This window comes from Ctenopharyngodon idella, chromosome 12, assembly GCF_019924925.1.
Source record: "Ctenopharyngodon idella isolate HZGC_01 chromosome 12, HZGC01, whole genome shotgun sequence".
In the NCBI taxonomy this organism is placed as follows: domain Eukaryota; kingdom Metazoa; phylum Chordata; class Actinopteri; order Cypriniformes; family Xenocyprididae; genus Ctenopharyngodon; species Ctenopharyngodon idella.
In genome coordinates, this window is record NC_067231.1 from 9,681,478 (window position 1) to 9,695,190 (window position 13,713).

A 13,713-nucleotide genomic window follows, 5' to 3' on the forward strand; every position below is an offset into this window, starting at 1 on the left:
TGCGGGCAAGCGAAAAGAATCTACAATTTTCACTAAAGGGAAAGATTTTGCCCTTGGGAACATGGTATTGGTGTACTGCCCAGATACGTATAATTTCCAGTGCGGGAGCCTTTATGAGTTTTTAGAATAGATCTCAGGCATGGCTTACCATGTCCAACTAACATGTTAAATGCAGCCAGAAAGTTACTACCAGAAGCATTGTTAGCCTAAGTAGATTTTGAATGGTTCTGGGAAAAGCAGCCCCAGATAGAGGTCCATCCAAGACTGTGGACTCACCTTGTGACACCATGTACCAAGTATTTGTATGGGAGTGTGCTAAGCTCTAAAGCCTAAAGTATACTTCCCTTGTCAGTTTTCTGCTCTGGCTCGCGGAGAGTCCGAGTGATCCTAGTGTTATCAACGCTGATGTCTGTGCACACATCCGCATACAGCCAGATTTTTGTGTCCACAAAGACTTGTGAGCAGACAACAGAGCATGTGCAAGTGATTTGAGTGCTTAAAAAGGACGGCCCACTAGAATCTGTCTCTGCTCTCTCTCACGGTCAAAGGAGTATACTTTGAAAGGCTTGTGCGCTCAACTATGTATGAGACGGAGCGGAATGCAGAAAATGAAGTACACCTGAGCCTTAAGAGGGTGCAGTTTGATGTCTGTGGTGCTATGGGGGGGTGGGGCTTTTTTGTGGATGTTCCAGACAAACCTTGTTAGGTTTATTGAAGAGGCAGCTCCCTCCTCCTTGCTGGAGGAACTGAATGTACTCCTCTATACTGCATCGTGAAAACTTTCTGGGTAGATAGTATCTGTCAGGATCACATAATACAGTTAATACTGTTCATTTACCCTTACATGGAAACAGTGTGTAAAACTATTTGAGAAGGAACAGCAAAATGTAATTTGTATTTGACAGACACTTATCTAAAGCAACTTGAGGCCAATTCACACTGCATTAACATGAGGCACATTTGTTTTGTCGGATCAGTGAGTCACTACTGTCAGCATCTGTTGGCGTTGATTGGATCTTAATTTCACAGATTAAACATGCTGAATTTGCATTTGTCAGGTCTTGAAATAGTGACTGTAAGCTTGTGACTGCCACCATTGGTTGGTGTCTGTCAATGCAGTGTGAATTGGCCATTACAGTGCAATCAAGGTACATTATGAGTTATCCTGGTAATCAAATCTATTCTTAAATCTATTGTTAGTGCCATGCTCTACCAGTTGTGCTACAGAAACAAACTATTTACTTGAAATGACTTGAAAAATACTCTCCATGGTGAAGAAATTTTAAAAATAATCTTCCAGAGTAAGTTAGCTAGCAATCTTTAATAGAAACTAGACAATTGATGTCTATCACCAACTTGAGTACTGAGGTTACAGTAAAGAAAAAAACTTGACAAAGCCTTGTTTGCAAAATAATTTGAAGTTTGAAGGTTTATAGGCCTTAGGGACAGAAATAATGATACAAATGTAATTTAGTGGTGGGTGAACACTTGCAGGATGCTTTACCTGCTGAATTTCTTTGAACTGAAATTCAGTAAATTCCTCTTCAAGTTATGGTCAATTCAAAAAGGAGCCAATTCCTAAATTCTGAATTTTGCTTGACAAGAATTCCCATTGTACACAATAGGACCTCATGCTTGCAATCCATTTGCCAAACATTTGTGACTGAGCTTGTGCACTTGCATAGTGAAAGTTTCTGACATGAATGTTGCAATAAAAATGCACTTACACAAAGGCCCAAAAACTTGACTCACCCAGTATCCTCCATAATGCAGCCTAACCACGGATCTGGACATCTACAGTCTCCTATCATACACACAGACACACACACACATTCATTAAAACAACAGTCCCCCTTTTTTGTTATATTTCGTCAGGAGTGGAAGTATGGTTACCTGCAGTAGCACGGTCTTTGTTCCACATCATTCCAAGGTTCTGTCCTAAACTCTGACACAAGGTGATAGCCATAGGTCCCACATTTCCATACTAACATAAACACACAAATGGTATGTTAGCACTCATTTAGCACTTGCTTTAATGCAAAGCAACAGTATGCTTATTATAGAGACAATCCCCCTGGTGAGACCTGAGGTTATATGTGAAATGTGTAATTTATGCCTCTTTTAGCACCAAGCAAAACTGCAAAATAAATGGATATATACGGTGCCCTCCAAAAGTTTGGAAACACCCTAGGCAAAGTGTGGTTTGGACAAAATCAGCATAAGTCCTTATCATTTTGTGATGACTTTGCTTTGATAAGGGAAAACACAATCTATGAAAATATATTCTATCAAATAAAAAGAAAATAATAATTCAGAGCACAGATTAAAGTTATTTATAAACTAAGTAGTGTTCTAAACGGTCTGTAGTATACTAACCTTAATCAATTAGTAAAACTATAAAGCAGTGCTGACCCAATAATCTTGAAAAAAGAACCCATATTTTCTTTGTCAGGCTGCTCAAATAATGAACACAGTGTATACATTTCTCTGGGAAATCAACTTACTAATGGATTACTTATATTTGTCTCTGTAAATTAAGATGGGACTGGAGCAAGTCAATGCATTAACATAAAAAATGCAAACATTAATTCACCTAAAATTCAAAAGGAAAGAGCATTCTCAATCCATTTAACTACCATAACAATATAAAATGACACAGAATACACAACATTACAAAGAGTATAAGATGGGACTTCATTATGAATTTTATCTTTTAGGAATTGAATGGATAGTGAAAAGCCATTCAATCCCAGAATGGAGTCACATTTAAAAGCAAGCTTGCAGTCAGTTATTTGATTAAGAAGTCAGTTATTTGATTAGTGCACTTTTTTCTTTGGAAAAAAAGTGCACTAATAAATCAGGCATAGTAACACCAGTAATGTGTAATAAGAAAGTAGGGTTCTCTATCTGTCACTCACTTTGACGTTGTGTCAATGAAGTGACACTAGGGGTAACACTTGGGAGCCCCAAACACCTCTGATATTTCAGAAAAGACCAATGAGAATTGACGAGTGGAATTTGCATGCCACTCCACAGGATGTACAGGTATAAAACGAGATGCCACACATCCACTCATTCAGATTTGTACTTCGGAGCCTAGAACATTCCTATGTGTTGGATTCCTATGGCACAGTTCTCTCTCCCATGCGCACAGATAAGTGCAAAAGAGTTCCCATGGGCGCTTCAACAAGCAACTACAAAGAGAAAATTTCCAAAAGAGAATATTCTGAAACAAGAGCGTTTCTCTATAAAAGAGAGATTTCCTCTAAAAGAGCAAACATGGATGAAGAACGTCTTTTTACATATGCTTTTTTGCCCGTGTATTTCTGGATGCGGTCGACACCTGTCTCCATCAGACAGCCACGATCGCTACTGCAGTTTGCGCGGAGGCTGCCCTTGGAGCCCTGCTCAGGGAAGTGGGTATTTGCATTCTCAAATTACCTCAACGACTGGCTAATACTAGCACACTCTTGGGATCTATTGCATGCATACAGGGGCCTGGTGCTTAGACACCTCAGCCAGGTGGATGCTTCGGGTCAACTGGGAAGCAAGCAAGTTCTGCTTGCAGAACTCTAATTTTCTCAGTGTGGAGTTGAACTCAGCCACTATGATGGAGCTTCTCATAGTTGAATGTGACCAGTCGGTGCCAAACTACCTGAACTTATTCAGACAGAAAACGGCAGTCGCACTGAAACAATTTCAGAGGCTCCTGGGGCAGATGGCATCCCCTTTGACGGTTGCTCCATTTGGGTTGATGCATGGGAGACCACATAATCGCTGGCTTCAGACTAGAGTCCTGAGATGGGCATGGAAAACATCATGTGTTTATAACACCAATCTCTTACCGCTCATTCAGCCTTTAGATATAACTTGTATTTCTATGGGCAGGGGTCCGTTAGAACAAGTGTCTAGATCAAAACAGATGCGTCCAATATGAAGCACTATATGCAACAGGACCTGGACAGGACCTCGACAGCACTGGTATTAACAGCCTTGATTTGCTGGCTGTATTGCTGGCCTTGCAGAGGTTTTGGCCACTGATCCAGGGTAAGCATGTGTCTGTATGGACAACACAGTGACGATGGCATATAAATTGGCAAGGTGGTTTACACACACATCACAACTCCTCCTTTGGTGTTAGCAGCATCTGAAGTCACTGTGGGGCCACTCATATCCTAGGTGAACTCAATCACGCAGTGGATGCACTGTCGCACTTCAAGCAGAGTGGAGACTCCATCCCCGGGTAGTCCAGCTGATTTGGAGTCAATTCAGGTAAGCTCAGGTAGACTTGTTTGCTTGCCAAGAATCCTCACATTGTCTGGTGTGGTATTCCCTGACCGAAACACAGACACACTGGCACACATCTGGCTGAGGGGCCTATGCAAATACATGCCTAGATCTTTGGAACCTCCATGTCTGTCTCCTGGACGGGACATGGTAGACCTTAGTGGACTATCACTGGTGGTGATAGACACTGTCACTCAAGCCAGAGCTCCCTCTACAAGGCACCTGTATGCTTTTAAGTGGTGTCTGTTTGCGGAGGGAAGACCCACAGGAGATGCGCAGTCGGATCAGTGCTTCCTTTCTGCAGAACAGGTTAGGGAGGTGGCTGTCCCCCCCACCTTAAAAGGGTATGTGACTGCCATAGTGGCATTTCACATTGCAGTGGATGGTAAGTCCTTAGGGAAGCACAACCTGATTATCAGCCTAAGTGCTGCCTAAGTGTCCTGTAGCAAAATTGGCTCCACACTGAAGTTAAGCAGCCCTGAGCCTGGTCATAACATGGGTTGGCACCCTTTGTGAAAGACCAGGTTGCCACACCTTGTTCCCTCCTGTGACCTCTCTGCAGCTTTGCTGGACCTCAGAGAGCCTCCTGTTGAACCCATCGAGTCAGCTGAATTGAGTATACTCTCGTTGGGACCATCCTTCCTGACTGTGCTCACTTCCATCAAGAGGGTTGGGAACCTGCAGTTCAGCCAGCATACTCAAGGAATTCTGAGACCCCCAGCTGGGCTACGTTCCCAAAGTTTCCACTACCCTTTTTAGGGATCAAGTGGTGAAATTGCAAGCTCTACGTCGTGACGAGGCAGACCCAGCTTTATCGTTGCTGTGTCCGGTACGCGCCCTGCATCTTTACTTGGACCCCACAGAGAGCTTCAGATGCTCTGAGAAGCTCTTTGTTATGGGGGATGGCAGAAGAGGAGAGCTGTCTCCAAACAGAGGCTGCCCCACTGGAGTGTGGATGCCATTTCTTCAGCATTCGAAGCCCAAAGTGCGCTGTGCCCCCTATGAGCACATTCAGCTAGAAATTTTGCATGCTCCTGCGCACTAGCAAATGGCACCTCTCTAACAGACATCTGCAAAGCACCAATATCTCTGGGTGGAGCCTGTTTTGTCCCATGTGATATCAGGTAAGAACAGGTAAAACTATGGGCAACTGCCGAGTGTATCGCTTGCACACAATGCCTTTCCCTTCCCATTCCCTGATGGATGGAACAAGACATTTTGTCCCTCCTGCCACAACACTGATGTACCCGCTAAAACGGTTAGGGTTAGTAGAATAAGCTGACATGTACTTGCAAAGTTACTTATAATCAGTAGAATGTCTGTTGGGGGACCATCAAAATAAAATGTTAGCAATTATTAAAGGTAGGGTAGGCAATTTCAGAGAGGCTAGCAATAGCAAGCTAGCTTTGAAAACATAAGATCCCACCCTTCCTTCAGAGCGTTCTCCAAAGCCATGCCTCCTCCAAAACACATGAACGGACACAGCCAGAGCAGAGTCAGCAAAGCATCATGAGACGGCATTAAATTACCTTGTCTCAAAGCAGATAATACCACAAAAATCGTGAATGTAAAAAACTTAAAGAGCTCTGACTTGTACCACCTAACTGCTGCTGATTCATTGTGCAGCTGATAATGTTTAAATAATTCAGAGTCTGAGGACGTGAACAACTCTGAGTAGAATGTCACAATATAATTACGATATGGCAAGAATGCAGCATAAGCTTGTTGTTTTGGTTCAGAAGGAATTGTAAAAGGTGGCTGCTGTTTGTTTGTGACGCTCGTTGACTGTCTGTCTACAACTCTGCATAGCTTCATGGAATGCGCTGATGACGTGTGATGTCTACGCAAGCAGAGGGCATGGAGGTATGGAAATACATAGGTTGACAGGCAGGTAGGACATCCTATCATTGCATTTGGACTGAATGCAATGATTGGACAAACACTTTTTAGTCCTGAGTCTTCGACAGAAGATACATGGTCATTTTTTTATATTAAGACCACTTCTATTATTGATTGCTATCAGGATGTGAAGAGAATTTCAACCAGTATAACAAAAAGTGTTTATGAAAAACATTGCCTACCCTTCCTTTAAGCAGACAGTCTACTAATACTCTAATGACTGGTAGCTGACACGGAGTTGCAAGGTTACTAGCAGAATGTCTAAAGTGGACTACTGAAATAGTGTTACCAAAAAGTAGCTTTAGCCATTGAGCTCTCACCTCATTGACTCCTCCTCCTCGTGTTGGCGAGCAGATACCCTCGATGTAGGCAGTGCCACTGCGACTGCTCTGAAATGTGCGTCCCCTACGGGTCAAAAAATACACTGCATATTTACCTTCCAAAGAGGGTTTAGAACTTCTTACAGAGTTGCTTATCAAAAAAGTTATGGAATATTAAATTGCAACGCCACTGGTGTGATGCAAATGCGTTACATAAGGCCCCATGAAATGGTTTGAAAAACTAAATTTTCTTTCCTCTGTTGACGCATTTCCGATTGAAACAAAAGGTTTTATCGGGAAGAATATTCTCATTCTCAGAAACATTTTATTAGACAAAAAAATTGTAGATGGCACTAAACAGGAGACAATGACATATTTTTGGTCCATTTCTTAGGAAGAGAAAGGTTTTAAATACTTTTTGGAGTACACTAGCATATAGGCTAACAAACACAAACATAAAGTTGATTTCATGGGGCTTTAATTATACTGAATGGATATTTACATTCAATATATATCGCATGTTTCAAATGCAATAACCGAGCGTGTAAAGAGTGTGTCATATATATGAAGAAGGAAGCATAACATACGAGAGCAAGTGAGCTGCATCACTCTTCTCTTTGATATTCTCCTTCCTGTATTTCATAAAGTCACGGAGAGTCACCAAAGGGTCGTCGCCAACAGAAACCATGTTCTGAGTTGACCATGTCTCCATGGCGACAAGCACTATTCTAGTGTTCAGCTGCTCCTTGTAAATCTGGAATTTAACAGGATGTTTTAAGTATAAAACTGATACATTACTTAAGGAAAACATCATGAGAAAAATCATGAATGTGTCTGTCAAATTTTAGGACATACAGCATCAGCCATGTTCACTACAGCTTTGGCAAAGTTTCTCGTCTGAGGGGCCGATCTTCGCATCTGTACAAACTACAGAGAGAAACATCACATTATACACCACATGCAAAAAGGAATACAGAAAAGAATAACTTTTAAATAAATTAACTATTTTCAGATCTTACCAGTTCGTAATCATTGACCACTAGTAACTCTACATACTTTGTTTCACTCTGAACTGTACGTGGACCCCTCCGAACCTGTGGGGGGACACAGGGAGTCACAGTTTAACCAAACCAATGTCTTTAAAGGGTTAAAGCAACATCACAGAATGTGACATGACTTCAATGATACAGCCACTGTGAAGTACACAACATATTGTGATGGAAATTTTTTGATAGAGAATTAAATGTGTGTGCGTGTGTGTGTGTGTGTGTGTTAAAGGAATATGGAAACTCTTATGATTCTTTTATTAAACTAAATCAGTCAATTTCAATTAATTCCTATCGTAATGTTCTTAAATGTTGCTATCCGAACTTTAGAAATGTAGGGTAATTTTTTCTTTTGACCATAGATGGCACAAAAGCTCATCCTAACACATTTATTGAATGCCCATGATCTTCTTAATTTTGTCATTTCATCTAAATATCAAAACTATTGTCTCTGGAAAATAGTGATCTGTGACATTATAGCCCCTTTCACACAGAGATTCTGGAAAATACACTGATAGTGTGCGCAGGGATTTGTCCTGGGATCGTTTGATTTTAGTTCATTCATACTGCCAGTGATTTTCTGGAATCTGTGCATGCATTCACACGTCCCATAAAGACACGTGACATCAGGATGTGACGTGTAATGACTCCACAGATACTTAAGTTTGCTTATGATCTGCGATTTCTCTCTCGAGAAACCCTGCTTGTGCATATTTTTTTCTGATTCTATCATAAACTAGCACATTGCATACTGTTTCACTAAGCTGGCGAACGATCTCAGCTTCAGCGTCATCACTACGACACTCCCCTTATAGCATTGGTCCTGCTTTTTGTTCACACAGGGCGCATTTCGGGACTGATCCCGGCAATGTTACTGATCACGGGATCAATCACACAGAAGTCACTCTAGCAATTTTATGGCAATTTTCTGGGATCAATGCTCTGTGTGAAAGATTTTGTCTATTTGTTAATGAGGGATTTGTGGACAGGTTAATGCTTTTAGATTTGTGGAATAAAAAAATACTGTTGTTTTCTTTTTAAATAAAGTAACGCAAGTTACTTTTTCACATTTATTGACTGACAGCTCTCCTGTGCCCATGTTGAGAGAAATAAAGTACAGAGGTGTTGTGTGCGCTCTGTGGAAACATGATAGTTATTGTTGTTATAGACTAAATGTGAAAATGCATTCACTCATCTCACTTGCACAAAAACATTCAGTCTTCCTCAAAATGAATGAAAACAGTGAAATGCAATCTCAGAATTTTACGCAAACCTGTAATAATATATTAAATTACACAAATATATTTTATGTATTTAATCTCACTTTATTAACCAATGTCTTTGCTGCTGACATTCAATGATCCAATTCAACCATAAGCAAAAACTACTTTATATTAGATTTAGAAATAAGAGTGTTGAACTTCCTTCTCCTGTATCCTATTCTTCTTTAATCCAGAATGGCAGCACAGCTGAAAGGTCTGTTTGAGCTGCACCCTCTACTGTACAGGCGTGAATTTTAATTTCCTTCAGCTTGAGGCTTATTAATTTCACTTTTGGTGTGAAAGGGCCTTAATATTGCCAAAAATATAACTTTTTTTTGTTGTTAATAAAAAACAAACAAGCAAGCCCAGCCCAGCCCAGGTGATAAAAAGTAACGCAAACGTAACATATTACTTTTCATAAAAAGTAACTAAGTAACTCAATTAGTTTTTTTTTTTTTTTTTTAGGGAGTAACGCAATATTGTAATGCATTACTTTTTAAAGTAACTTTCCCCAACACTGATTAAGAGTAGCACTAAAGATTATAGCGCACATATGAGCATATGGGAAGCATATATGAGAGGGTAATTGGGTATGTGGCTGTTCAGAATGAACTAATCATCAAGCTCATGTAAAATAGTACACGCCTGTCTTCAGGGCCGCATTAACAATAAGAAGCATCAATGGGATCTGATTGTTGAAAGGTATTGCTCAGGTGGGGGCTACAAAAACTTTTCAAGCCATTAGATATACCATGGAACACAGAGTAGACAGTCATCAACAAGTGGATAAAGTATGGCACAACAGTGACATCATCAAGAACAGGGTCTCCCTCCAAAAATGATCAGAAGACAAAAAGAAAACTGGTCAGGGAGTCTGTCAAAAGGCCGTTCGGACATAAACACTGAAGCTCTGCAACGAAAATAGCGTAGCAGTATGACAGGGGACAGACGAATTTGTTAAATAAAGTCGTTATTTTTGTTTTGTTTTTGCTCACGAAAAGTATTCTCGGCGCTTTATAATATTAATGTTGAACCACTGTAGTCAAAATACAGCAAAGCGCCCCTAACTGTTATTTTTGTCTCTACTCACATTTTAATATTCATTCATCTGTATATTGAGTTCTGTAGTTCTGTGTTTTGATTCTTGTGTGACTCCCTCTCCTCTTCCCACCTTCTATTCTCCCACCTTTCCACAGCCTTAGCACTCATTTTTTAGCCTTTTTTTTTTAAATCTAAGACATAAATGATCTGTGCTAAAACAGGCCGAGTGATTCCATGACCCTTTAACAGGCTAGTCTCAGCTTCAGACATCACACCCACTGATCGCCCACAGTCTGTTCACAGAGTGTCTGATACATGTTGTACACAGAACTGAACAATTCTAAGCCGATCGGCTGTATTCACCCAGTTTCTCTCTTTCTCTGTTTCATTGCCAGATTGTGCCCTGTGCCTTCTTACTCGCCAGCTCTTTGTTTGAGTCTAGTCGAGACAAGTTCGAGTTGTGTTTTGTCTTGTCTGGTGCTCTGTCCAATCCCACTTATTCGTGGCTGCTCTCACTCTCCAGCTCTGTCCGGCTTTCAGACTGCTCTGCTTAAGACATGCTGCTTGTCTCTCGACATGATACTCGTGTAGCTCTTTGGACTGGATTGTCTAATGGACTGATCTTTTTTTAGAGATTACACCGAGAAAAAAAAAAAAAAAAAAAAAATCACAGACAATTGCGTGACAGGTATGATTCAGGTTACGACAATTCTTATTTCTATGGTATCCGCAAACAGTGATTGACTGTCGCACAACTCTGAATGAAATTCAGTGACGTCAAGGCTGTAATGTGATTGGTTATCAAGGCACACCTGATCCAAGTTAGTCATTACACTTTTTCCAATGGTAGAACCACAGACCCTCAGGTTTGAAAACTCCTGACTGTTTTTCTGGCTCTCGACCCTCACCTGTTCCTCTCCACTGCATCCAGCTTTGATTCTATCCCAACGACTGGGGATCGACCCTCTTGCGAGAGTAAACAAACATGGCGAACGACGGGCAAGAAGAAATGTGTTTGGACTGCTTTTTACAGAAAATTTGCGGGGGAAAAAAGAAAAAGATTTGGATTAAGTCGCGTTATGCTTCCGTATTTTGTCTGCTCACTTTCTGATTGGGTATCGTTTCATTCCATGTGACAATCTATAGAGTGCATGCGCATTTATTCTCGGGGTTTCCCCCACACAACAGGATTTCTGAACGTAAATATTCAGTGTTCGGTGCAGCCCCGATGTTCTTCCGAGCAGATTCAATCACTCTTAACACACCTCACACCATAGGAAAATATGATAAGATAATCTGAAGAACCATCAAGATAAACAGGACTTTACTTTTTGTTGGATTGTTGGAAGGGGAGAATTGGGCCCAAAATCGGCCCGATTATCTTGTAATGTGTGGGTGCCATCATTAGCCAATTTTTCAGGTTATGATTATGTTCTATCACTTTGCATGCTATCGGCATCACAGCCCCTCCCCTAAGAGGATGACCCTCCAGCATTAGCAAAACAAAGCATCTGTATTACAATTCTGCTGGTAAAACCATTGCTTTCAATGAGAAAAATTTGCCATTAACATACTAACACGATACATGAGCATTGTGTCATAACTCATTTTAAGGTGTACTACAATTTAGTGATATTAAACTGCCTCTGTATGGAAAAGAGCTGTGTAAAAGTTCTTCAAAATCCTTTGTCATATAGTAAAAACTAGACAAATAACTTATGCCAGTGGCTCATTTATGTTAATGAAAAGACTGTATGACTCAAATTTTGTATGTTTCTGTGCCATTAAGTCCAGGGCCACTTTTTAGTCCTATGAATTGACAGCTTGCATGTTAATCTTCAACATGTTTACTATTGAACATTCATTTTTGAGTGAGATATATTTGGAGTTTACAAAATAATGGCTCTGAGAAGTCACAGAGAATTTTGCGACAGGCAGGATTCAGTTACAACTAACTGTCATAAAACTGAAAACAACTCAATGAGAACAATCAGATTCAACAATCAGAATCATTTATTTAAATCAGAACTGTGGCTTTGATAATTTTGTTTATTTATGATATTTTTGTTTTGGCTAGCTCAAATTCCAAAAGGCCAGTAACTTTAAAATTTAGAAGCTAAATTGACTGGTGAGTGAAAAAGTTTATTTCATTCAAACCCTGCCTGTCACAGTATCAGTGTACTTTTGACTTGACAGCTACTGCCACCGGACCACTGTTACATGAGCCAGATCAAATACTGATGTAATCGAACCATAAATATATTTCCAGTACATTTTATTTATTATACTTTCTGCTGTTCAGCAAAAGACTGCTGGTGGCGAGTTGGCAAAATTTGACATCATTAGGCATCACAGGAATATATGCTCCAGGATACTGGATCATTTTGAGTTGGAGTGACTGTCAAGCATGCTTGAAAGAGAGTTATAACTGAGTAACTTGTGGATCAGTGCTGACTCAAAACAAGAACTGACAATTTAGTCTGATTTGGTTAACTGGTTCAATCTGTAGAAAAATCAGTCCAAAAGCAGTGCAACCATTACTAACAGTTTCTTTTCACATTATATTTTAATGCCTTTTCAATCAGTTTTGTAAAACTACCATAATTAACATAATCCTGGATGATGATTACTTTTTTTTTTATTTAATTTCTCACTAGAGAATGGCATTTTACTCTACAAGTACAGGTGCTGGTCATATAATTAGAATATCATCAAAAAGTTCATTTTTTTATTATAAATTATTTTTAAAAATGAAACTTTCATATATTCTAGATTCCCTATATGTAAAGTAAAACATTTCAAAAGTTTTTTTTTTTAAATTTTGATGATTAGAGCGTACAGCTCATGAAAGTCCAAAATCCAGTATTTCAAAATATTAGAATATTTCCTAAGATCAATCAAAAAATGGATTTGCAAAACAGAAAAGTTCAAGTTCTTTAAAGTATGTTCTTTTGTGCACTCAATACTTGATTGGCAGGACATATTACAGCAAATGACTTGCTCCTAGCACAAATTACTGCATCAGTGAAGTGTGGCATGGAAGTGATTAGCCTGTGGCACTGCTGAGGCACTATTGAGCCTTCAGATCATCTGTATATTGTTGGATCGACTGTTTCTCATCTTTCTCTTGAAAATATCCCATAGATTCAGGTCAGGCATATTGGCTGGCCAATAAAGCACAGTAATATCATGCTCAGCAAACCACTTGGAAGTGGTTTTTGCACTGTGGGCAGGTGCTAAAGTCCTGCTGGAAAAGGAAATCAGCATCTCCATAAAGCTTGTCAGCAGATGGAAGCATAAAGTGCTCCAAAATCTCCTGGAAGATGGCTGCATTGACTTTGCACTTGATAAAACACAATGGACCAACACCAGCAGACGTCACGGCCCCCCAAATCATTATTGACTTCAGAAACTTCACACTAGACTTCAAGCAGCTTGGATTCTGTGCCTCTCCAGTCTTCCTTCATACTCTGGGACCATGATTTCAACATGAAATGCAAAATTTTCTTTTATCTGAAAAGAGGACTTTCGACCACTGTTCACTGTCCAGTTCTTTTTCTCCTTAGCACAGGTAAGATGCTTCTGACGTTGTCTCTGGTTCAGAAGTGGCTTGGTAGTCCTTTTCCTGAAGATGTCTGAGTGTGGTGACTCTTGATGCGCTGACTCCGGCTTCATTCTACTCATTGTGAAGTTCTCCCAAGTGTTTGAATTGGCTTTACTTGACAGTATTCTCAAGCTTGCGGTCATCCCTGTTGCTTGTGCACCTTTGCCTACCCAATTTCTTCCTTCCAGTCAACTTTGCATTTAATATGCTTTGATATACACTCTGTAAACAGCCACCCCATTCAGTAATGACCT

General features: G+C 40.1%; 1 protein-coding gene across 3 annotated transcripts in view; it reads right to left on the bottom strand.

The window, feature by feature from the left end:
* Positions 1-13,713, bottom strand: part of adam11 (ADAM metallopeptidase domain 11) — a 65,965-nt gene that overhangs the window by 32,960 nt on the left and 19,292 nt on the right. For all 3 annotated transcript variants that reach the window (XM_051914924.1, XM_051914923.1, XM_051914925.1), the window contains exons 9-15: positions 7,526-7,600; positions 7,362-7,433; positions 7,094-7,260; positions 6,507-6,591; positions 1,894-1,984; positions 1,753-1,804; positions 699-798 (exon numbers count right to left, since the gene is read on the bottom strand). In XM_051914924.1, the coding sequence (XP_051770884.1) occupies positions 699-798; positions 1,753-1,804; positions 1,894-1,984; positions 6,507-6,591; positions 7,094-7,260; positions 7,362-7,433; positions 7,526-7,600 (642 nt within the window). The remainder of the gene's footprint in view (positions 1-698; positions 799-1,752; positions 1,805-1,893; positions 1,985-6,506; positions 6,592-7,093; positions 7,261-7,361; positions 7,434-7,525; positions 7,601-13,713) is intronic.